At 36.0% G+C, this 26,785-nt stretch overlaps 1 protein-coding gene across 1 annotated transcript; it reads right to left on the bottom strand.

Moving 5' to 3' along the window:
- lin-52 (DREAM core complex component lin-52) lies at positions 1-26,376 on the bottom strand. The gene is made up of 4 exons (XM_081771918.1): positions 26,256-26,376; positions 18,692-18,769; positions 13,898-13,999; positions 1-319 (listed from the first exon to the last, which is right to left on the bottom strand). The coding sequence occupies exons 1-4, from the start codon at positions 26,287-26,289 to the stop codon at positions 180-182; spliced, it is 354 nt and encodes a 117-aa protein (XP_081628044.1). The 5' UTR covers positions 26,290-26,376; the 3' UTR covers positions 1-179.
- Between the last annotated feature and the right edge of the window lie 409 nt (positions 26,377-26,785).

Genomic DNA, 26,785 nt, shown 5'->3' with positions numbered 1-26,785 from the left:
TCTTGTAATATATATGTAAATAATTTATTCAAAACTACAAACAAAATTACAACATATTATTTACAAACCCATTTATTTAATTTCTTTTAAAAAAGTAACTGATTACATATGACAAACTGGGAAATTAATGAATCAATCCATTATATACATAACTTAACCATATGCAAATAATTTCAGTCTTATCGCCTTCTTTTTGTAAAAATATTCAAGTATTTGCCACGTGTCATTTCCTTCGATTCCTCTAGTCCCAACTGATATGCCACATCATGTAATTTTTTCACCTCTGCGATCAATCCAGCAGCTGTAAGGCTTCCAAATTCTGAAAGAAGAAAGAATTACTAAGCAAAGAATTCTTCTAAAAATTACAGTAATCTAAAGCTAATCACTGAAGTATCTTCAAGATAAAATGTTAGTAATTGCATTATATTTTACCCAACATGTACAAATATAAAATGGAACTATTTTATTTCGAGGTTGCGTATTCTATTCCTTATTGGAATGCTTCATCTAGGGCAATTCACGTAAAACTAACACATTTAATTAATTCCCACATGAATGACATGAACAAATTTCTGGGGGCCACGGTGGTTCAGTGGTAGAGATCTCACATCTGGAGTAGGATTTCTGATTCAATCACTGTTCCCGTCAATTGGGCGAGAGGGTTTTCTTAGATTCTACCATTTATCCCTCTTTGTTCATTCCACCATTTCATAAATCACAGTTTCCCTTAGCCTCAGAGCATAATCGTGCGTCATCAAAACAATGCACATAAAATGAAAAGTATCTGTGGCTGATTTGTAATGTCTGCAATTGGTTGTGCCCACCTGGCTCCTGAACACGCAACTGAACAGATCATTTTATGTTCCTTCCTTGATTATCCTGTCACCATCATAGATCTCCAGTGTAATGCTCTTCTTCAAATAGGAAATTATGCAATGTTTGATGGCACTTGGACTTTACTTTATCTTTCAAGTAAACCAAGAGGATATTGTCGTCGGGTGTGGCCAAATCTTGGAAATTACTCCGTCTTTAAAATAACACCTCGAAATCAGCTGTGTCATTCAGTTGCTCAACAAACTCCATGAAAATGCGTTAGTACTCTACAATGTCAACATCTCCCTCGAAAAATATTTAATCCAATAGTATCTGTGCAGATACTGTGCACCAAACTACTATATTCAATAGATGCATAGCTTCCTGACTAGTGTGTGGATTTTCGGTAGTTCGTATGCGTTGTGTGTGTGTGACGTAGGCACATAAATGGAACTAAGCATAATCTGCGAACAATAATTTTCAGTATGGCAAGATTTCTCACGATGCACTGAATCCAATGGTAGTATTTCACACACATTTCTCCTTATCTGGTTTCCTCCAACTGTTGGACAGCGGTTATCCTAAATATCTTTAAGTGAGCTTTTTATCACAGCTCACATGCACATACAGTACAAGTATTCATTCTCCTGAAGCAGACGCCTTAATGATTTTTAAGGTGATCGTTCAAGTGAAACCTTAACATCATCAGCAACCGCCGGCAATGAAGACGGGTGATGCTTGCTGCTTTCACTCGTAAGAGATCTAGTTGCTTCTAACTTGTGTGCTAACAGTACTGTGTTCATTTCACTGGAGGAGGGGAGAACGGAATGTGAACACCAATTTCCCTCTGATATGCCCTTTGTGTAACTGTAACTGAATTCGAAATCCAGTAATTCTTCACAAGGAAAAGTCGTTGCTGCAGCGTACACTGCACATTTACGTCTAATGAAACTGAGAGGAATAGCTACCACATTCGATGATTAAATGCGTGGTTCAAAACAAGACCTTGTAAATAGCGGGCAAACAATTGCAGTTGGCGTGCGCACCTAGAGCCATATCTTAGTAAAACACTTTTTACTGGGTTCCGATCTAGAGTTGTAAATAGAAAAATAATGATATGTCTTTTTTTTTTTAAAAAAAAGGACGTTTTTTTAAAAGTAAAATACAAGAGTCGTAGTTTTATTTCTAAAATATTTTTTTAGACATTTATGAAATAATGTATGTAAAAACAAACAAAAAAATAAAATGACGTTTAGGATGTATTTAGGTTAGTTTCTAATATAGATTTACACAATAAAGAGAAAACAGCAATGAAATTTGAACCTATGCTTCGTATTTTTCGTGTAACCAATTCAATGAACAAGTAACAGTATCACGTGTACACAATGTGAAGAAGTTTTGTTTGTATAGCATATCTCAATACTGAAACTGGAAGTGGTAGTATTTTTTTTAACACCTTCTGTTTTTCCAGACATTCGAGTGCAAATGTAATGTTCAAATGACGCTTAATTGATTGCAAAAAAACCACTTCTCGCTATATATTACTATTTTTATACCGGTACATAGCAACCAACATTAAACCGGAACCTGTCGAATTCTGCCACTTCCGGTTTGAATAGATGATTAAGAGAGAAGATAGTATCTATTCTTAAAATGCTAAATCGATTTCTTTCCCCTAAAAAAAGTTTCTCAGTCTTATCAATTTTGCTCTATGTAGATCAATATTGAAACCGAAAGTTGCTTTAAGTTAGCACCGTGATTAGTGATGTGAGGTGGAAAATTTTCCGTTCTAAAAAAATATCAGTAATCAAGTAACAATTCCTCAGCAATCATAAAATTGGTTGAATTCATGTATAGAAATGTTAAAAAGGGAAAGATCGTTTAAAGAATCTGAAAATTCTCATGGCTCAGACAATTTTCAGTACTATGTAGGAACAAGTTAAACAATTTTTCATTAGTCAGAAAATTTTCATCATTTTGAAGCAAAGAGTAAAATCTTTTTGTGAATCGGAAAGTTTTATTGCTCTGTAGAAACAAGTGAAAGGAATTTTCATAGATCGGAAAATTTTCATCACGATGTAGAAACAAGTGGAAAAAACTTTTCATAAGCCGGACAATTTTGGACATTATGTATAGTGATGTTAAATGGAAATTTTTCCACTATATTTAACTGTACATAGAGCTACAAAATTGAATTTCTGTAGAGGAAAGTTAGTCAGCAACAAATTATAATTTTCCAATTAGCTTTCGGGAACCGGAAAAGTTTCTAATATTTTAAGTTGGGAAGTAAAATTTTACACAGTGTTTCTCTCTCCCTCTCTCTCTCTCTTCCTCTGCGAGCTCCTTCGTTGCTAAGCAGTTAGCATACGCGCCTTTAGCATGGAAGACCTGGCTTCGATTCCCAGCGGGAGCTCATGTAGTTCGGATTTCACGTTAATCAGTTTGTCCCGTCTTATATAGTCTCGCTGCTGAAAGGGACGTTAAACTCAAAATCAACTCAATTCAACTCCTATCTCTCTTTCTCTTTCTTTCTCTCTCTCTCTGTGTGTGTTTGTATGCAAAGTGCAGAGAACATACATCGAGTTCGTAGAGTACAAATATCCCATTCTATTATTTAAAATTTCAATATATTAAAAGTCATGAATATTTTCCGATTCATAAAAACATACTACACTTATTCCTATATCGTTGTTTAAGCTTGAAATTTATTGGTAATAAATATTGTCTTAAAAAGTTTCATGAAGTGAAAATCTAATGATTCTTCATTTCAAGAATGTTTCAAAAACTTCAATGCGTTCTTCCCTCAGAATCCACCTTTGATCTTACAATATTAGATTTCATCAGTTTAATTCGCATAAGACGGTTTTCTCATAGCTTTACTACTTTTATAGATTTACATACTGCAACATTTATAAATAAGTATATATAATATAAGTGCCTACTGTAAATTTTTGACTACCCAAAATTTGAGTTTAAGTAACTCATGAAAGCAAATACTGACCATTTTCTGGAAATAAACATTTATTTATTCATATATTCATTCAGAAGAGAAAGTGAAATATAACTAATAAGGAAGCTGATTTGTGTAGTCGTTCTTCCAATAAAATAATAAAAGAAACATAAAATGCTGCACTATTAGCGCTGCGTTCTAAAAGCAACAAGTAATTTCATTTTAATTTACAAAATAAAAACATATTTCTTTATATTATATATATATGTACTTGTTCTATCGAATCGTCATTATTTCTAATATATTTTTATACATAATAATGGTAGTTTTACAATACAAATATCTGCTCTAAGATGTTGTTCATACAAAATTCCAATATTGAAATTATGATTTACGAGTGTTAAACACGAATAAAATTATTTTTTCTTATTTTCTGTTACAAAAATAGTCTTCATAAGGAACTTTTATGTATTTATCTCATTACATAGGCAGGTCTACATGTGGAGAAATAGTGGAATTTTCTGTTTTTGAAATTGATAAATTCACAAAGGTTTCTTTTCAATTTCTTGTTACATTTTAAATATTGGAATGGGATATTTGTTCTCTACGAACTCGATGTACGTTCCCTGCGCGCGCGCGCACGCACACACACACACACACACACACACACACACACACACACACACACACACACAGAGAGAGAGAGAGAGAGAGAGAGAGAAACACTGTATATTTTTACTTCTCAACTTCAAATATTAGAAAATTTTCTGGTTTCCGAAAGCTAATTGGAAAATGACAATTTGTTGCTGTCTAACTTTCCTCCACAAGAATTGAATTTTATAGCTAAATGTGCAGTTAAATATAGCGGAAAATTTTCCACCAAACATCACTATACATAATATCCAAAATTGTCCGGATTATGAAAAATTTTTCCACTTGTTTCTACATCGTGTCAAAATTTTCCAATTCATGAAAATTTCTTTCACTTGTTTCTACAGAGCAATAACACTTTCCGATTCACAAAAAGTTGTTTCACTTTTTGCTTCAAAATGATGAAAATTTTTCGACTCATAAAAAGTTCTTCAATTTTTCCATACAAGACAGAAAATATTTCGATTCATGAAAATTTGTTGCACTTGTTTCTACATAGTACTGAAAATTGTCTGATCCATGAAAATTTTTCAGATTCTTTAAATGATCTTCACTTTTTAACATTTCTATACACGATTTCAATCAATTTAATGAATACTGAAGAACTGTTACTTGATCACTGATATTTGTTAAGAATGGAAAATTTTCCGGAAAAACATAGAAGAAAATTTTCCACCTCACATGACGGCTAAAGAACGATGTAGGAATAAGTGGAGTATGTTTTTATGAATCGGAAAATTTTCATCACTGACCGTGATAGAATGGAGTTAGCCTACAAAGGAAACTAAAATATAATCCTAGTTGGATTAATTAATATAGACACATTTAAATTATCTTAAGCAATCTTCTGAAGTTCCCGCTTGATGGCAGCTAATAAATAAGTGTTAAAGTAATGGGGCAATCAAACATATATTTTATAGAGATATATTCCTTGTGCTATGTAAAATTTCCGAAAATTTTGAACCCATTAAAAAAAATCTTTTGTTCGGAAATATTGGCAAAAACCGGAAAATATACTTTAAAAACTATTTCTTCGCCTGATGCTAGAGCCTTTTCTATTTCAAGTATGCCCTTGCTGACGTTGCTGTGGATGTGTGTTCCTCATACCTCCCTCGAAAGAGAACAGACAAGTTGCTGTGGCCGAGATCCTTCAATAGTTGGATGCGGAGAAGGTTCTTTCCCCCAAAGCAAAAGGGAGATTTCTTCAGAGGACGTCGGCGGGGTGAGGCCGAAGAATGTTTCTCATTCTTTGGAGGGCACACTTGAAATAGAAAGGCTCTAATTTTAAATCCCTCTATTATTTGTATATTTTTCGAATAACTCAAAAAGAGATATGATCTTATTTACACATACACCGCATAGGTAATTAAATTTCACCAGCGAGAAATATATTGCAGGGTTGAATATATGAAACTTCCGCTCGTTATTATTACAGACTAGCAGAATACCCGATCTTAGTACAGGGAGAATACGCTTCACTGGACATAAAGGTTACAAAATTGTCACCAATCAACTTATGAACCCCCAAAATTATGAATTCGACACTAATATCGGTCATTTTCAATTATCTTTGCATGTCACCATCCCCCTTAGGAGTACTAAGGGGGCTGAATTGAATTTAAACGGCTGTTCATTTCAGTGACCCCAAAACTATGGATTCAACCTAACAACGGCCATTTTCGATAATAATTATATATATATATAGGGTGAACGGTAACTACGTGGACAAACTTGGACGGGTGATAGTACGTCTAAAAAGAAGGAAAAAAAAGTTCTAGTGAACATGTGGGAAATTCCGTCTCGTTTAGAAGTGACAGAGTATCGAAAGAGTGGGAATATGAACTTCAGAGGCCAACAACTTAAAAACAATACATCGTAGAGAGTGCGGTTACAAAGTCACTTAGAGAGTCATACCTACGCTACTAAAATATGCATGTTTGAAAACGCAGCTACGTGTACGCACGGAATTAACAACGTGTGAATCTTCTTTCCTTTACAGCATGTCCGGAAATCCATCCGTTCCCTTGGGTAATCCCGTGCGCACGCATAGCTGCGCTTTCGACGAAAAATCACTTTTTTACATATCGAAAACGCAATAGTGACCAACTTTTTTATATATCGAAAACGCAATAGTGACGAAAAGTTGTCAATTGATATTAATAAAATACTGTAAAAATTTCGTCGCTGAAACCAAATATCTTACGGTGGTGAATCGCGCAAAAAAAAAAAAAAAAAAGTCTTTATAGGGTATGCAAACCCGCCGTAGACACCACTCTTTTGTGTTTCTACTGTAAATGAACAAGAGTATTACTTATATTTCTTAACTTAAACATATAAAATAAAAGGAATAAAAGGAGTTTATAAAATAAAAGGAATAATTTCTAGATGATTTTGGCAGATTTGGAACCATAAAATAGCCCATTTTAGCAAACCAAAGTATTGTATATGGTGTAATGTACTTGTGGTTTCATATAAGGTTCTAGCATTGAATTAACACGCCAATAAATGTGTTCATTGTTCATTATAATTTTTCCCTCAACACTTTTTCCTATAAAAATATTCTCATACTGCTTTATACAGCTTTCCTTCCTCCCCTGCGTAAGAATTCAATTTGGACTAGTCCAAGTAATAGTAGCAGTATTAAAAAGAAACAACGTTAGTATTCGATAACTTTGTTCGAGTGTGAAAGACGATCTTTTCAAGGTGTAAACATTGCATTTCAGTGTTTATTTCGTTGTATGTTGTTAGTAAGTGTATAAACAGTTTGTTTGTGTACTGTAAATGAAACTTTATGTAATGTGTGTGAGATCTGTATTTTATATCAATATTGAAACTCTAACCATGCCGAAAATAAGTATAAGATTAAGAACGACTTACGCCGTGTCTAGACATTCAGCTGAGCTTTCAGGTGTACCGTTGCTCATAAAATTAGGTGTAATGAAGCATTATTTTCGATTGGTAGAGCTTGAAAAGTGTGAGAAAGGGTATGATCCATCTGTTAAGAGGGTGGCGAGAGACGTTGCTCAGTGTGTGAAATCTGTTCAGGACAAGGCTTCCATCCCTACTGTGTCGTTAGAACGTATAATTCAACTTCTGCTTGCCCTGTACAAAAGGTATATACGAAGTTTGTCAAATCTAAGAAGAAAACAAAAACTTTTGCTAGTTTCCAGAAAAAATTAATATATTTAAACAAGATTACACGAAGTTCTTTGATATATGTTTCTGTAAATGTCACGAACTTTCCATGTGCTCATGTGAATTGAGAAAGAAAGTACCTAGGAAGGAGTGGACATTTCTGCAAGATCAGAGAACAATACGAGTAGGCAGAATAGAGGGAGTTGACTACGATGAGACTTTAAAACTAATCGTACGACTAAAACGAAATCACGAGAGACCACCCGCCAACAGTCTTCTTACATATCACGAACGAGTACTTCTAATGAACTCCAGACATCATCTTCTGATGGCGGTGAGTCAAGTGTTGATTACTTTGCGAAACAACAGGATATTAGAGAAAAAAAGAAGCAAGCAGCAACGATATGTTCTTAGACCTCTCATTATGCTGGCAGACCGATTTGGAACATCTGATCGTGTAACTGCTTTGATAGCAACAACAAAATTGCAATCTTTTGGAAAAAAATTATCCAAAGAATCAGAAAAATTTATCGAAGATGATTATAGACCGCTTAAAAATCCGGCCAGGAAGGGAAAAGATACAACAAAAGGAAGTGCTAATGGCCAAAGGAAAGGTTCTTAGAAGCTTGTACTTTGATGGTCTTAAAGATCAAACTCTATGCAGGAAAGAAACTGGAAGTCGCTGATTTTCAGTAAAAAGATACTCTACTTGTAAAGGTGGAGCTAAATATGCTTGACTAATGAGAACTTCTTCAAGATACATGCCACAAAAGGAACGGCAATTGGTTCAAGAAGTAGTTCAAAATAACTGTTATTTCGCACACCCGGAGAATATATTGCTTTCTATGGTTGACTATGAAAGACTTCACGTCGGAAAAGAGGCATGGGGAAAGATAGTCAACGCAAGGGAAAAGGCTAGGAACGAGAAGAGTAGAGATAATGACAGTAGTAACAGTAGGAAGACAAAACGAGGAAGGCCAGCTAAAGTAGACAATGAGTCACATGTAAAAAAAAAAAAAAAAAAAAAAAAAAAAAAAAAAAAACCGGAGCTCAATTTCAATGCAAACGATTACAGAGACCTTATTAACCTTATTAATTGGGAATCAGTTGAAGTGACGCATCCTCCAGCGTCGTCTTGTTTTACAACAAAGAACTTGAAATCTACAGTAATAACCGTGAACATCCAGGCGTAAAACGAGCCTTGAAATATTCTTGTCACATTAAGAGTACAGAACGCTGCGTGAAACTTGTAACAGAAGCATATGCAGCAGTTTGTGGCAAAGATGGTTTTATAAGATTTAAACTAAAATCCCGATTCGTAAACCCAAAAGTAGAAACAAAGGCAAACTATGCTATGCAAAGAACCAAAGATCTATTTTTGATCATACGTGAATGGATGGTAGGGTGGGCTTGGGAGGGACCCGACCTGCACCCATGTCCTCGTCGTGGGTCCTGTATTGTTTCACTGACACAAGCAGAGAGGTGCAGAAAAAAATATGTATTTTGTATTAAGTAGATTGTTATTTTGATCAAATTGGCTATTGTGTGATTCCAAATGTGTCTAAATCATGTAGAAAATATTTCTTAAATTTTATATATTACTTAAGTTAAGAAATGTAGGTAATACTTTTGTTCATTTTCCGTAGAAACACAAAAGATTGGTGTGTGCGGCGGGTTTGCATATCCTATAAAGACACAAAATCTTTGGCGATTCACCACCCGAAGATATTCGATCTCAGCTATGAAATTTTTACAGTATTCTATCAACATCAATTGACAACTTTTCCGCACTATTGCGTTTTAGATATATAAAAAAGTGATTTTTCGCTCCGCCCTAATATATATATATATATATATATATATACCCTCCCCAATTTGCAGAGCTGAATTTGGGTTTAAACGGCCGAAAGTATCACAGTTCATCTCAGCGACCCCGAAAACTATGGATTCGACACTGATATCGGTAATTTTCAATAATTTTTATATATATTTCTCCCTCCTCCAAGTTGCGGGGCTGAATTTGGATTTAAACGGAATAGGAAATGTCTATTCATCTCAGCGACCCCGAAAATTATGGATTCCACACTAATATTGGTCATCTTCGATATATCTTCCCCTTTTCTTCCCTCAAGTTGCATCTTCAAATTGAAATGATAAAAATCATCCCGAACCCCATATATGTTGAAAATTCGATTGAGGTCGGTCGGGTTGTTCATGAATTATTAAGTTACAAATATAGTCACTTTCATCTTTATATAAAATTTGTCGCACTAGAAAACAGATATTTGTTTTCATACAGGATTTTGTACATAAAGTTTATATAGAACTTTAATTGATTAATTGATTTTGAGTTTAATGTCCGTTTCAGCAGCGAGGCTATATGAGACGTGGACCTACTGATTAACGTGGAATCCGAACCACGTGGGCTCCCGCCGGGAATCGAACCCGGGTCTTCCACGCCAAAGGCGCGTATATAGAACTTTATATTAGAATATTATATAATACTAATTATACGTGTTTTAGTGCATGAGTATTAGTAAAATTTACCTACTGCTCTTTCTTTTAAGGAATAATTTGGTTAAAATTAACAAAACTTCACCAGATCAAAGAACATATTAAGAACTCAGTTTCATTCAAGAGACCTCAGTTGCAACAGAAACGCTTCTTGATGGTATGTAACTGTAGAAGTTCTGTAATTAATGCACATCCACGAATAAACGACTGAAAAGCACATAACGAAAATAAGTGTAGATTACTAATTTACAAGAATAATTGCAATAGTTTTATTTTCGAGAGCTTCTGTTGGGTTTTATGTATTTTAGTAACTTTTTGTTTAAGTTAGTTATTATTAAAACATAAGATCTGTTAACACTGAAAAGAAGGAAGTGTGTGTTCGATGGCGCTGTGCAAGGCCTCAACTGCGGGCTTGTGGTGGCACTGAATCATTTTTTGTGTAAAACTGAAGAAAATGTGTAACATCATTTCAAATACAGTCCACATTTTTTATATAATGACTTCTGTCATTTAGAACCTAAAACTAAAGTGAAACAGCTTCTTCCTCTTCTTTTCTTTTTATATTCGCAATAATGAAATTTGTCAACTTACATTTTCACCGTTCGAAAAAAAAATGGTTCAATTACTACTAAAATTTACCTAATACAAAGATTTTTTTATTTTTTTTCCAATTTTCCCAGAGAAACGAAAAAAAAACAAACAGTTTTTTACCAACAGGTTCAAAATTTCCGGAAATTTTACAACACTAGTTCTGAACATTTTCTTTGTCCACACTCCCGTCAGTTATATATTTATTTGTTTACTTCCTCAACGAAACCTTATGTCTTCTGACGAAGAGTACGTAAAAGTAATCGAAGCTTTGAAATTGTCTAGGTCAATCTCTTTTTAGACGCTTCTATTGCCCACATCTGGAGACGCCAGTGATGAACAGGAGAGCCATACGTTCTTGCCCTGCCAAATTGTGACATAACATACTTTTTTTTTTTATCGTTTTCTACTGTGACACCCTGTTCCCTAAGTTCGACAAAATTCATGAGATTAATTCACCTCATGATACCGATGCACCCGAATACTCCAAAAAGACTGGCTCGGTTGTAGGTTAGAAGCCCTCCTATTGAAGTTCGGCGAAGTTGTGAGACAAAGTAATCATACCTTTGTTTCAAATTTGAAAGAAAGTAGTCGTTCATACGTTTGGGTAATCGAATGAGTAGAGTATTTACATGTGCAAAATATATGAATTTAGCGTTGTAAATATTACGTGTAGGATCATGTGTAATACACATGTATTATTTGTAACATATTATAGTGTACACTCTAGCATCTCTAGTCCAAAAATCATGTGTTACAATTAAAAAAATATGTGAATCTGTCCGTTTATTAGAGTATCGCACGAAATGTGAAAACGTTAATTTATTAGAGGGTCGTAGGAGAGACGTTTTCCTTTATATGGTTGGTGCGAGTGAAATGTCTGCTTTGACAATGGTGAAAACACGTCAGCAATATAATCTAGGGATGGAATAAAGTCACACTTTTAACGTCACAAACTATGTACATGTTCAGCAAACAGGCTGGAATACTCAGATAACAGGTAAAAGCGAGTTATTGAATAGAGTAATATGAAAGTGCACTACGGAGAACACAGAATTGTGAGTGATTTTTCTTTACGACCTGAAAGTGGAATATTCTGCACCAGTGGCGTAGGGAAGGGGGGGGGCCCGGAGGGGCCGGGCCCCCCCCAAAGAGGTCCGACAATGTACTTTGGTACTTTGATGTTTGTAATTTTTTATATATTTTTATGTTTATATATTTTCTTGTTTGTAATTTTTCCATATGTACCTATAACAGCACTTGGGCCCCCCCCCAAACACACATCCTGGCTACGCTACTGTTCTGCACAGCAAAACATTAACAGTGTACTTGGGCCAGGAATAGCGAATGAATGCACCATTCCCCATTAAATTTCGTTCCGATGACACAGCATTGCAAAATGAGATCCGTGGGGAGCGACCGATATCCGATATCAAATTTATAAGAGCTCCTCAGGAATATCTCAGAAAAGTGTTCCTGCCATTACAGATGAGTTAGGCACACACCATGCAACTGTTCGTTCACAGGCTCCGTGCAATCGGTAAGGTGAAACAGTTGAACAAGTGGATGCTACATGAATTGACAATGGCCAACAAAAATCGACGTCTCGAGGTGTGCACTTCTGAGTGTAAGTAATAGCTGGTAAATTTTCCTACATCAGATTGTCACTTTTGATGAAAAATTGGATGTGCAACGACTTTCATAAACGGCCAAACCAATGGCTGATCAAAGTTTGGAATAGTTTTGAAAGATATTCATGATATGATTATGTTTTGGTATTTATTCAAGTCTTTCTCCGTCGAAGCGAAAATATCACTGCGGATCGTTACACTGCAAAAATATCACTGTGGATTCCGTGCTAATGATCATGGAATGCACAGCAACATTGTCTGCAAGTATCCAGAAATTGTCAAAAAATATAGTGTATGTTCCACGACAGAGTACGCGCAAAAGTCGCTCAAAGAACACTGCAGACTCTCAATGAACTGCAGCATGAAACACTTCCTAATCCACCGTATTCTCTGACGTCTCTCCCACTGACTACCATATTTTTCGGCATCTCGAGCACTTCTTGGGACGGAAGACTTTCGCTGATAATCGGGCGGTGCAATGTGCATTCTCCACATGAATGTCTAGACTTCTTTCGCCACGAAATCTAACCGTTGACTGAGCGATGTTGCAAGCGAGGAGTATTTTGATAAACTAGTCTCAGAAATTATATAATTAAATCTTCATATTTTTTCATATTTTGGACTTTTAATTTTTACATTCTCTTATATTTTACTTCATACTTTACTTCTCTCTAGTGATGAGCTGTTCATATAAAATTGTACATTCTGTGGATAAGTAGATTTATTTATGGTATCAGTGGCATTGCTTATTATAACGTTTTCATACTTCATGCGTGCACCACGTATAATATCTATTCTATATATTTTATCAATACTATCGACTTTGATACCTATTGAATGCGCCCACTGTTCTGCATTAAATGTTCTATAGAAATCATACCTAACCCCTTCTTTCTCTAGATGTATAAATAAATACGGTTAGTTATGCAACGTTCAAAATTTTATTTAGTCGAATATGGACACACGGAACACAACACAATCTTCGACCAAACCTTTTCTGTTATCGTCACAAATGTTCTCTATCTAAACCCACTTTTTTGTGCGTGATAGTGTTTATAGTTACTGCCACAATCGACTGGGGAAGTACACCATTTAAAATATTCATAAATATTCCAGATGAATGCCTCACGAATTACACAACTGTTGCTGTTGATATTGTTTTACAGCTTAGCTTTATTTTTGAGCACCGATGCTATAAGAAACGTGGATCTACAGCCCAACATGAGAAGCAAAACGACATGAGCTTAAACTGAAAAATTATACCAGGGTCCCTAGCACAGTAGGCTAAATATCATTTAACTATACTGGAGCTCTCAGAAACCCATTGTAGATGACGAAATAATCTGCAATAATTAAAACACGAAGAATATATAGATGCATCATATTAGAAGATTGAGACGTTGCGTTTGAAGTTCTGACTTCCATAACAAACAACTTAATTCTTACCAACTCTAACGTTCTTTTTAACTTTCTCTATGTATGATCTCAAAATTCACTACATACCATGTTTCCTGGGTACGTAGATCTTAAAACTTATCATGATTCTGAACGTACATATTACGTAGAAAGAAAAAGACAGAAAGAAATAAAAAGCTTCATATTATGAAATACTTACGATGCAATAAATTAATATCTTCATTATCCAAACCTTGAGCCCATGGCTGAGGAGAATCATTTGGTGTGTTTCCAAGAGAGGCGAATTCGGACACTCCAGGAACTGAAACACAATTTTTAGATTAAGACACGCTTTTTGTAGCATTATTAGGTACCCAAAAATAAAGTTATCAAATTTCTACGTGATAGTACTAAACGCGCTGCCTACACCTTTCGTTTCCAGCTACAAAAGAATATTTTGTATCCTTACGTAGCCTGCTTGTTGTTGTCATTACAATTATGTGAAAACGTCTGTGAAAGCAGATTAAAAGATCAAACCAAGAATCCCAATGTCACTTAGGTGTATGCTTTACGATTTACATTTGGAACAAACGTTACTGAAACAGGCAGAAGATATGTCTGGTATTCGGTAGGGATGTGATAAACAGACAGTATAACAGTGATTTGACAAGTTCAAAGATGGCTATGAATACTTATTATTTATTTTACTTAAAAAACAATTCTTTTATTTACACAACTGTGTCATCATTCTCAGCACAGGTTCTTTTTCCTAATTCCATGAAATACAAAATTCCAGCGATGTCAGAAAAATCTGACCTATAATACATAAGATTAGATTCATCATTAATACTATTTTGAAAAAACATATAACATTCCTTGTTCAAGTCAATCAGAGACGTCTTTTTATTAAAAAGTCCAAGATTGAAATGAACGCTCCTCCTACAAGCGAAAAAACAGTAAGAATTTCGAAGTAAAATTTCATTAATTACAAATCGCCAGCTTTTCAAGATACCGGTTAGTGCAAAGAAAAGTCTTACAGATACAAAGAGAATTTAATTAAAGACTACTGGAAGTACACAAATTATGGATACCGAAAAATGGCAATAAACGGTAATGTAGATCGTCAAACAATAGAAGTTTTCTAACGGCAATAACAATTTGTCAAAACGTATACAGTTGTATAAATAAAAGTGTGTTTTTGAGTAAGTAAAAAATTTTAGTAAATTTATTATGCATCCTATTGAATCAAGTAGCAATGGCTACGAGTCTCTTCAGTACGAACCACAATCCAGAAATTCACGAGCAACAGAGGAGTCATTGGTAATTGGGCCGATAAAGCTAAGAATGTAACATAAGAGAAAATATTCAATTGCAATGAAGAAATCAATCTCCAATAGCTCCAACTTGAGAAACGGTATACAGTGGGACGATGTGTTATTTACGATAACGCACCTCGCCGCAATCATTGGCTAGTACAACATGAACCCGATTTCAAACACCAAAATCACCAATCCATTAACAGAACGTTATGTTCTGTTTGATGGATACTCAGGATATCCTGCATTGCGAATTACTGCCACCTGGTCAGGTGGGTCAACGCAACACTGTACTCTATCAACTGATTGATTTGTATTTACGTCCTATATCACCAGATAGGCTATATAGCACAAGACCTACAATTTACAGTGGGACCTGGAAACTCCTAATCTCTCCTCGGAAAACGAACCCAGGACCTCGTGCACCAAAAGCACACTAGACTAATGAGGACGATTACTTGCAGCAATTGGAAATATATGTACAAAAAATTGAAAACCATGGAGCCAGTGCTTCTGAACTGCAGTTTAGGAATATGCGCACACACATTGCTAAGGTCACCCGTGGCATCATCACGACTTGGTTAGGAGACGCTAACGCATCATCATATTCCCAACACTGCAGCGTCTGATTACCATTTGTTTTACTTGAACCACCTGTGGAATGGGTTTGAATCTTTCAGGAGGTGACGTACTAGATTTCGTTAATTCATGTTCCGCTGAGTCCTACAACCGTAGAATTCATGGTCTGACTGAGAGTTGGAGACAATTGATTGCTACTGATAAGAACTATTATGTATTTTGCAAGTAGGCCTACTTCCATTCCATTATGTTAATCTTTTTCAGGATTTCCACTTTTTGAGGTAAATTTTCGACTTTCACTCAAACAGCTACTGCTCCCTTATTATTTATCGTAGGATCATGGTTCACACCTCGTTTTTTTCACGACAGAGTATATTTTCCAACGGTACCACTCGCTCGTCCATATTATACACCGAAATGGGAAAAAACAGAGATATTTTTCGAAAAATATTTCGAAATTTTTGCACTCCTCTGGCCCGGGCCTCGGTTCACGTAGGGATACGAATTAAAAAAAAAAAAGTTATGTAAATAATGTGTGTGCAAAATTTCAATCTTCTTGAAAACTAAGGTAAGTCTATATATACACAGGGTGTTAATGAACTATACCGACAAACTTTAAGAGGTGATTCCTTACATCAAAATAAGAGAAAAAGTTCATATGGACCTGTGGGGAAAAGTGCATAGTTTCAGAGCTAGGGCTGTCCAAAATCGCGAAAAAGCCAAATTTCAAGATGCCCTATTTCGAATTCGAGAAACTGTGGATGGTGGTCCTTATCAGCGTAAAGAAAGTCATGCATACGCAATCCAAAAATGCATATTTCATCAATGTTCTATGGGTGAATAGAGTATTCCATTCAGGGTGAAATTCTCAGACACGCTATCATCCGAATTTTGAGATATGCTCTGACTTTATGATAGGTCCTAAGTAGGCAAACGATAAGCCTTGATAGCAGTGAACACGGAATCCTTTTGCGCGATGTCAGAAGTATTAAGGATCGTCAGCAGCACGGTCTCTCGTACTCGGAAAAACGATGTTGCTGCAATGTTTTTTTTTTTTTTTCATGTTTATAAATGAAGAAAACGTAAAATATACCTTACGAAATACATCGCATCACACGTTATTTGGAACACAAAGGAACATGGAGCTACCAAATCCTAACACTTCCGACTTCCCTCCGAAGCACTGGATATCCATTGTTGTCACGGCTTACTTCCTTCCTACTTTAGATCCTCCTTGAAATCAGGGCATATCTGAAAACTCTATTGAGAGCATATCTGAGAATTACACTCTGTAGGGAATACTCTGTACACCTATTGCAAATTGACGAATTATGTAATTCTGAATCGTGTATGCGTGGCTTCCTTTACGCTAATAAGGATCACCATCCACAGTTTCTCGAATTCGAAATAAGGCCTCTTAAAATTTGGCTTTTTCGCGATTTTGGACAGCCCTAGCTGTGAAACCATGCACTTTTCGCCATAGGTCCATATGAACTTTTTCTCTTTTTTTGATGTGAGGAATTACCTCCTACAGGGTCAGTATAGTTCATTAACACCTTGTGTATGTATATATATATATATACTTCAAAAATATACTGCATCATTACTATTTGACCTAGAGTCATGTTTCAAACGCCATTTTTTAAGTATAACGAGCAGTTTCCAACGGTACCATTCACATGTCCGTATCATACATCTGAACAGGAAAATCGGGAAAAAACGGAAATTTTTCTGAAAAAATCACCCCCTTGAAACACTTGCGCCTCTCGGACCCAACCCTGGTTTCATGTAGAAATCTTAAAACCAAAGGTACACGCAATCCGTATGCGAAATTTCAATCTGATATCTTGAAAACTAAAGGCGTGAAATTTTTTTGAAATTTGCCGTAAGAAACAAAAGTCAAGCCTTTCCGCCAAGTTGAGTATCCGGTTCTAAAACGCATTTGGGGTGTTCTTTGGTCCGTCCTTGACTTGACCAATAAAAAAATAAAATAAAAAAAAGGATTAAATACATGTCATAGAATCTAAATAAGCGCTCAAAGACGATACTACGCCATGGTATATAAATATACCATAAATCCTAAAGAGTTAAGAGACGCAAACTCCAATAAACTTTTTTGGATACCTGATAAGTAATTTCAGTCAACGATCATTAATGTAGCTAATAGTAAGTTTCTTTATTATTATTATTATACTAATAATAATAATACCATTGAGAGTTTCTAGATAGTACGTTTTAATGGTTATCAAAAAAGACATTTAATTACACATATATACACACAAACTTTCATTCAGCTTCTGTCCCTACAAATAAGATGTAAAATACCAGTCTTCAAATAATGCAAACTTAACTCCCTCCTATTTTAGTTTACATGTTCAATTTTACTTCCACATCAGTCGAATTTTACCGAGTGTAACTTTTGTTCCTATATTATAATCTATTCTACATATTTTCTAACAATATTTAATTCTAGCAAAATCAGAGATTGCACGGTAATAGCAATGGAAATAATCAGTTTACGAATAAGAACGTCATAACTTAAAATGAGATAGAATGACAACTACAAGTGATAAAAATTTTAAAGTGCATAGCAATCAATGGTTTTTAAAGTAAATGTTCAAATTTCCTCCTCTGCTTTGGTGGATGGAAGAATTCTATTTTGCATCACTTTCGCACACGTATTATGCAGTAATTTTGCAATAACGAGTCCAATGTTCTCTTTTAGTTCACGACTTGTTTTTGGCTTATTCTCATACCTGAGACTCGAGATAAGCACATAGAAAATAATCCAAGCTAAGAGAGAGATAACATGATTTGGACGCCTAGTACAAATCACGACTTATCGTCAGAACATGTCTGGAGAACTTTTCGTGCAATAAGTCCAAAGTGATTCAATCCACCTATTGAAGCAGAAGACACTTGATCATTATTCTCTTCACAACATAATGCCATTGATTGTTTTTCACAATTAAAAAAAATCATTATTACTTGTGTAATTTTCATTCTAGTCTCTCTCATTTTAATTTTAATTTCTGATAAACACTTTAATAAGACTTCATAATACACTCCTGACACAGAGGTAAGAATTACTGTTGCTACATTAAATATTCAATACTTACTTTGTTCTGGCCACAATTCTGGAGAGGCTCTATCTAATTTCTCAGAGCTAAGTAAGCTCTCCAAGTCAATTAATGATTCTGAAAGTAAAACAAAAGCTTTTAGTCTTCGATCATCTACAGAACACTACGTAGACATTAAAATATGCATAAATTACTTACAAATAAAAATATACAAACAATGAAGCTGAGGCGAGTTGATTCTGAGTTTAACGTCCCTTTCAGTAACGAGGCTATATGAAATGGGACCTACTGATTAACGTGGAATTCGAACTACGTGTGTTCTCGCCGGGAATCGAACCCTGGTCTCCCACGCCAAAGGCACGTACGCTGACCGCTTAGCCACGGAGGAGCTCAAACAATGAAGCGTATTTTATTATTGCATATTTTAATATTTATTGCAATTAAAGAATATTATACACAATACCTATTGAGTAAGTTTTCTCCTTCACGTGATATTAATACTGATATGAAGTGCGAACGTGAATAAAAGCAAGGATAGGAATGGCGAAAGAAGCCTTTAGGAAGAAGAAAAGTAATTTTATGGGATCTTGAATATAGAGCTGAGAAAAAGACTCGTAAAATGCTTCGTGTGGGCTATTGTACTGTATGAAACAAAAACACGGGCATTACGCAAAAATGATGAAAAACCACTAGAAGCTTTCGAAATATGGAGGGAATTAGTTGAGTCGAATGGAAAACGAATGAGAGGGTTAGAAATGGTGGGGGAGAAAAGAACAGTTTTAGATATAACTAAGAAGAGAAACTGTATCACAAGGGACGTGATAAAGGGTGTGGTGATAGGAAAGAGAGGAAGGCTACAACTGAGGTACAATCAAAATAGAAAAATCGTACGGGAAGATGAACAGTTTAGTGGAAGATCGTGAAGCATGGAAGCTTCTCAGTTGCGGCAAGTGACCTGCCAATAATGGCGGAATACCTACGATAATGATGATATGTAATCTAAATGCGGATGAATTTAACTGAAACCGGTATCCAGATGGGACTTCGCATATTTTATGCATGGATTCTATAAAGATCAACAACTATAAATACAGAGGTTGTTTCCGATCTATGGTGACGAAACTTGCGCAGCACCACCAAGCGTGAAGAGAAGGAAGCTGCCAGTCGTGGGGGAACCTTGGACCATTAACTAAGCATGACAAGTGTGGTAGGTGCATAGCGGGACAAATGCCGTAAAAAGTAAGTGCTTATTGGGAGGGCTATATAACGGCCTTCTCCGATGTGAACTACAGTTATAGTGCCATTATCAAACTTTGCAACGAGCATGGATACAATGTATCCAAAAATGGCATATCACGGGTGTTGAAAGGGACAGGTAAGGGGAAGCGTGGAATGATTCCTGTGGGACGGAAACAGGCCAATCCTCGGCCTGTCACTAGCCGCACACAAGTTAGAATTCGGGAAGTCGGCGCTCTGATCACAGGGAGAATCCACCCACACAGAGGAGTATCGCGAACAGACTACAGACAGCACTGAAAAAAGTGCACACCATCATTCACCGCGATTTGAGGTTGGTAAAGAGACGGAAGGGGTGTGTTCATAAGCTCTTGCCAAAACAAATCCAGGAATGTCGCATCAACTGCCGAAAGATGTGTAAGCGGTACCTGGCCAGTGAAAACTGGAAGTCTGTTGTAACACTGGATGAGATATATGTTTATCTGGACGACTGTCACAAGCCAAGTGCAGTTTTTTTTATCGATCGACAGATGCGAAGGACTTTCAAAGATAGTTCACTAAATGCAAGGACAGTCTTGGCACAGGTTTTATGATCATTGCTACATACTCGTACCAGAGCAAGCTGACCATACATCGTGTAGCCAAAAATACGACGGTGAATTCGGAATATTATCAAGCTAACGTCCTAACACCCGTTTATCGCCATGACATCCCCCATCTCCACGTGAGGGACAAGAATCATGTGTGGGTACATCAAGACAAGGCGTCAAGTCACACATTTCGCTCAACCCGCCTCTTCCTCCAACAAATGGCATCAGAAACTGGAATTCGTGCCATTCCATTCACAGACATTCCTGTGAGGTACCCTGATGAGACACCGATAGACTTTTGCGCCTTCGGACTCCTGAAACAAGCCTTATCTCACGGGAGACCCTACATCGTTGAAGGGCTCGTCGTATGGAAAGCCTGTCAGAAGGAGCGGTTGCGGCTTGTCATACGTGCTAGTCTCCTACAGTGGAAACTTCGCTGTTGGGCAATTGCCCAGATGCAGAGTTACCAAATAAAGCATTCTCCATGGTGGCGACATGGTTTCTTTTAAGGTTAAGTGCAGTTTGAAATCATCACCATAGAACGGAAACAAACTCTGTATACATACTTTCTATTTTTAAAATCTTGTCTATATTTCAATGAATTACAGAAAATAAAAGAAAATATATGGTGTTAGGAGTAACATCAAAGTTTAAATTTTCCGTAGCATAAGAAGAAAGAAGAAGTGGACAGAGTTTCTGTTGAAAGCACTATTCTTAATTCATATTGTAGGACTAGGGAAAGCCATAGAAATTCTGACAGCATGTCCACCGTTAACGGCATTCGAACCTGCGTTGCTTCATAATGGCGTCCTCTTCTTCAAACTCTCTCTCAACAATGTCAAAATCCCCATCTTTCAGATATTTAGCCACATAATGCAGGACAAAACCGGCTAGAATCACCGCTGTTTGCTGGTTGACAATATTCCAGAATAGAGAATCGTTGCTTCACATGGCTGAAGCATCTTTCTCATAATGTGTTCCCTGGTTAATTAGTTGTCGAATTTTTTTTCTGTTGGAACTGGATTGCGGAAAGGAGTTAAAAGCCAAGGAGCAATGGCGTTTCCACGTATATGCAATCGATGGACTCCTATAGCAATTGAAAAATTATACTGCTGGCCATTAATTTATTGCTGTCTGCTGTGCAGGTTGATGGAAACTTTATCCATCAGGGGGCCTTCTCTACTATTTTCCCTAGAACTTTTGAAAATGTATAACACAGTACTCTGGTCCATACCTATATTCTTCCCTATTCCGCTTTGAAAACCTGGATCACCTAAGTGTCCATTAAAAAAAAATCCCCTTCTCTGTTCGTTAGTAAGTTCGAGCCGCCTGTAGTTTCGTTTGATTCACGTAGGAAATAATTACTTAACCACTCCACGATTTCTTTATCAAAGCGATGGACAGTTTTATAGTCCACTTCGAAAGTGTTTCTGCGCTCCTTGTATATTTTCTGTCACTGTTGCATACAACCATTTCCACAAAACGCCTTCACACCACGGCTTGAGTCAGCAAATAAGGTAACACAAGATTTTTGGAGAGAATACTCCGAAGTGTGAGAGAGAACTCAGTTTTATTCATACGAAAATAGAGCTATCACAATAGTGCTGACTCCTTGCTCAGACGCTGAGTGACCTCTCCAAGAACTTTCTCAACGTTATACAAAAAGGAGTAAACTCTCCAAAATTGGAGTAAACTCATCCTGCTCAACTTTATTCATAAGACCCAATATGTACTTACCGGAAGCACACGTAAGGGAATATGATAGTTACTCCTAACCTAATACAAACAGAAATAAGTGATTTTTTACCACTTTTTTTCGAAGATAAGGCTGAAACCCTTTAACCAAACATAGGAAAAAAGCTGTGGTAGAACCAATTGATTTGACATGAAATGACCCATATACATTTTTCCGCCATTCTTATCTATGTATATACCCACCGCCGCTGACACACCTGCTCCCTAAGGACGCAACCGCGTACTATTCCCTTCATACGATTATCATAGCATTTATCCTTTTTAGTAGCAATACAGTTCAAGTTAGTGTTTTCTTCTTTTTTCTACAACACAGGTTTCCCTTTATAAAATACACACCTTGTTTCGGTTCCTTATTCTTTTTTGTCTTTATTTTCTTCCAGTTTTTGGATATGTTTATTTACTTAACCATTCTATTGATATGTAGGTTTATTGTTTTATACATAAAGTAGTAGTAATGTTGTAATTAATTATAATTTTAGATAAATGAAGTTTTTTTTTTATTTCTTTGGTTTTCCTTGCATAAATTTTATTTTAGTTTGCTTTTTATTTTATTTGAAATTCAATTGTTTCGTTTTCGTCTTCGGAATAGATGTTGAATTGTTCATTAGCGCCTTGGTGGTAGATGATGTGGTATGTTTTTGTATTGAGTGAACCTGACGAAATATCTATATACTGCTTTACACATCGTACGTTCTGTTTTCATTTTATAGTTTGTATTAGTATTCTATCCTGATTCTATTGTGTTTGTATATATATATATATATATATATATATATATATATATATTACACAGTGTGGTGTTCCTTGAAATTCACTCGTTTCCAATGGGTATATTTTGTATCGTCTGATGTTACTGATATTCCTGGTTACTTTTATTCTATTAGAGCAAATTTCGACAAAATAAATTATATGAAATTATTAATTAACCCATGCGGGCATTACTCGAGCAGACGGTTCTACCAAATTTTAACACATTTCTTACATTTTCAGATTAGTTTAGAGCTTTGTATTTCTTTTAGTAGAGCATGCTCTATTACTACTAAGAGCAGAGCTCTATTACTACTTACAGATCGACTTCAGGAGGGCTTAGGACACATACAGTGTGAACGTATGTCATAAAAATTAAGTGCATAAAAGGCGGACCAACTTGTGATAGGTGGCCAATAAAAATGCACTAATGCTATCTAACCGAGTCAGGGCAGGAGCCTAGCAGGTAGGCACGAGTGGCAGCGATGGGGTGCGTAGGGAGGCATAAACATGGATAGTGGAAGATTGCAGACACAATACTCTCACTATCACTCAAAATCAATTTCAATATGCTATGTAGACAGTAACTACTTGTATTCACACACTCATTCCTTCAAGTAAAATGCTTTACATTGTATTTTACCTGTAAGTTTTCTATTTGGTAGAACCGTCTGCTCGAGTGAACCCATTTTGTATTCTCTGATGTTATTGATGTTTCTTATTACTCTTGCACTTTTAGGGCAAGTTGGGTGAGTTACGACAAAATATAAATTATCTGAAATTATTAATTAACCAAAATTCCACTTGCATTGAGTGGGATGTGTGGAGGGCTCCGCCCCCTCCCCATCAGTTATTTTGTAATGTAAATAATTGGAAAACATCCTTTTATTTAAGGGGTTAACTGCTGTATCGCCGGACCAATTTTAGGAAATTTACCGGCTCAATTGGAGAATTTATTTAAGTTTGTGAGGAAGAATGAGTGAAAGTTAGGTAAGGGGAATAGTAAAAGTTAAGAAAAAGGTTGTATCTTTAGGTTGTTTTTGATGTCATAAGTGGCACTGTATGTGGAGGCGGATAGACTATTTCGCGGAGGTACACTTGCTTTACTATACGGATCCATAGATTGTAAAAGGGGCAAGAAAAAACTTTCTTGCCCCTTTTACAATCTATGGATCAAAGTCTTTAATTTGCCCATTGCATGTCGAGAACAGAACCCAACTAAACCCTGCGGGGCATCTATCCCGTTCCTACTACTACTTATATTATGAATCTGTATAGTAAAACTACACGCCTAATAACGTGACGTAATGCAATCCAACCAAATATAACCGAATGCAGTACATTTTGGTACTTTTTTCGATTTTCAAATTCGTCCGGCGAAACAGCAGTAAGGCCTCTGGCTGGTGAGCCTGTGCTCCAGAACCTTGCTGTTTTTATTATATACAGTAGTCTTCGTAAACTTAAGCCCCTTAAAATAAATCAGCACCGAGGAATGCAAGTTCATATAGGCCTACTAAAAATGATTGTTGAAGGATCAAACAGTCGATATAATGAAAATGGCAAGAGTTTCCTATAGGCATTTCATTCAATTGAATCGTTCAATGAACCGATTCATAAAGAACCGGTTCCTGCCCTTGAACTATGAAATGTACTGATTCTTCTATTATTTCCATTTTATAGTTGAAGGCCAGGAACCCGTTCTTTATGAATCGGGTCATTGAACGATTCAATTGAAGGTAATAGTTAAGAACAGCTACTTCTCATCTCCCATGCACGAGGATACATCTTACTGTTGCACTACCTAAACACCCTAAGTACAAGGGCAAGAACTCAGTCTATTACTTACTTTTTAACATCCTAGATAGTCAATAAATAATGCCTGAAAGTATGGCGTTTCTCGTCCTTCCCTAAATGGGAAGTACGGCTCCTTAACTATAACCCTTTTTTTGTGTGTGGATCCCTATTTCAATTGTACCAATATGAGCTCTCCACGTAAGCCAGAATGGCCAAACGAACATTGTCAAGTATTATCCGTAACAAATGATGTAAACAAATTAAAGTTTACATGACTTTCTTAGCACGTTAAAATACGACAGAAAAAACAGTTGGTAATAGTATACATGAGAACCCCCTGTCTTCCGTGCGCGAGGATACTTCATATTATATATTTATACGTTACCAAATTAAATCACTGCGTTGTCTTCATTATATGTGCTTAACATTCTATTTTTACTTTCTAGAATAAATTTTGTTGATTTCGATTCGAAAAATGTTAAATATTTTTAAATTTATATCATGATGCAGACCAAAATCCTTGTTGCATATAATGTAATGCGCTATAGCATATAAAGTACAAGGGCAAATAGGTACGTTCTTTTTTATTTTCGTATCAGTGGATAAGTAAATGAAAGTGGGTTTGTTACCCCCTTTCTAAGTTCGTAGATACTCAATGAATAATCCCTAAAAGTATGAGCGTCCAGCTTCTTCTGGAACTCAGACGGTCTTAAGTATACTATATCCAAACAGTTGTTATGACTTCCGTAATATTTTGAACTGTTCTTTGGATTGAGTATAGCCCGCTCCCCCCAGTGATTTTTAACGAATCATAGTGATTCTAACGATTCATACTAGTTCATAATGAATCGGAATCGCATGTTATAAAGATTTAAGATGTAAATCTTGTGGTAAGGAAGCTCTTTTAGTATAAGTAGTAGTAGTAGTAGTAGTAGTAGTAGTAGTAGTAGTAGAAGTAGTAAGTAGCAATTGTAGTAGTAGTAGTAGTGGTAGTTAGTAGCAATAGTAGTAGTAGTAGGAACGGGTTAGAAGCCCCGCAGGGGTTGGTTGGGTTCTGTTCTCGATATAAGTAGTAGTAGTAGTAGTAGTAGTAGTAGTAGTAGCAGTAGTAGTAGTAGTAGTAGTAGTAGTAGTAGTAGTAGTAATAGTAGTAGTAGTAGTATTAGCAGCAGCAGCAGTAGTAGTAGTAGTAGTAGTAGTAGAGTAGTAGCAGTGACTCTTCCAGTTCCGGTGACAAAGAACTGGGGGGAGCGGGCTATACACAAGCCTGTTCTTTTAATTCCCCATCTATCTCTTATGTTACAACTTCATGCAAGACACATTGAAAAGTTCTGGAACTTTGGTCTACGCCTTACTAATATTGGATTTGATCACTCTCGCAACTGCTTGATGAAATAACTCAACTCTGTTTTTTGTAACCAGAAGCACGTCTAAATCTAATTATGATACCCATAAAACACAAATATTTTATAATTTCTTACCAGATTGAAGTTTCCCGGTTTGATTATCAGCCATATTGCTTATTTGTGTTCGGTCAGTGTTGCCAACAAGTGCTTCTTTCTTCTTTATCTCAACCACTTACGTTAAAATAGTGCCTCGGTCACAAGTTTAGTAGGCTACGAATGTAATGATTGCTTGCGCGCAATCATTACATTCGTAGCCTACTAAACTTGTGACCGAGGCACTATTTTAACGTGAGTGCAATTTGAAGTGAATTGCGTGAATTGGAGAAATTTGGCTGTATAATTATATGAAGAAAGGTTGTGAATTGAAGTGATTTTTTTCTTGGAAGGCAAGTTTTCCGTTATCAGTGGTCAGTGTTATTACGGTATAATAATGTAGCTTTGTGAACACGAGTGTTATACATAAGGAAAAGCAGCGATTATCAACAATTCCAATTTAGTGGTCAAAAGTGTGTAAGTGGATATTTTGAGCCTTTGTACTTACATAAGCAAACAAGGTTTTGTCAAGGACCTGAGTGGCCTACTTCGGAACTAAATAGTGAAGTCTA

The sequence above is a fragment of the Thermobia domestica genome, chromosome 9 (genome assembly GCF_964235325.1).
Source record: "Thermobia domestica chromosome 9, izTheDome1.hap1.1, whole genome shotgun sequence".
Taxonomy (NCBI): Eukaryota; Metazoa; Arthropoda; class Insecta; order Zygentoma; family Lepismatidae; genus Thermobia; species Thermobia domestica.
Note: the sequence above shows the minus strand (reverse complement) of the source record. Positions and strands in the feature narration are given on the sequence as shown.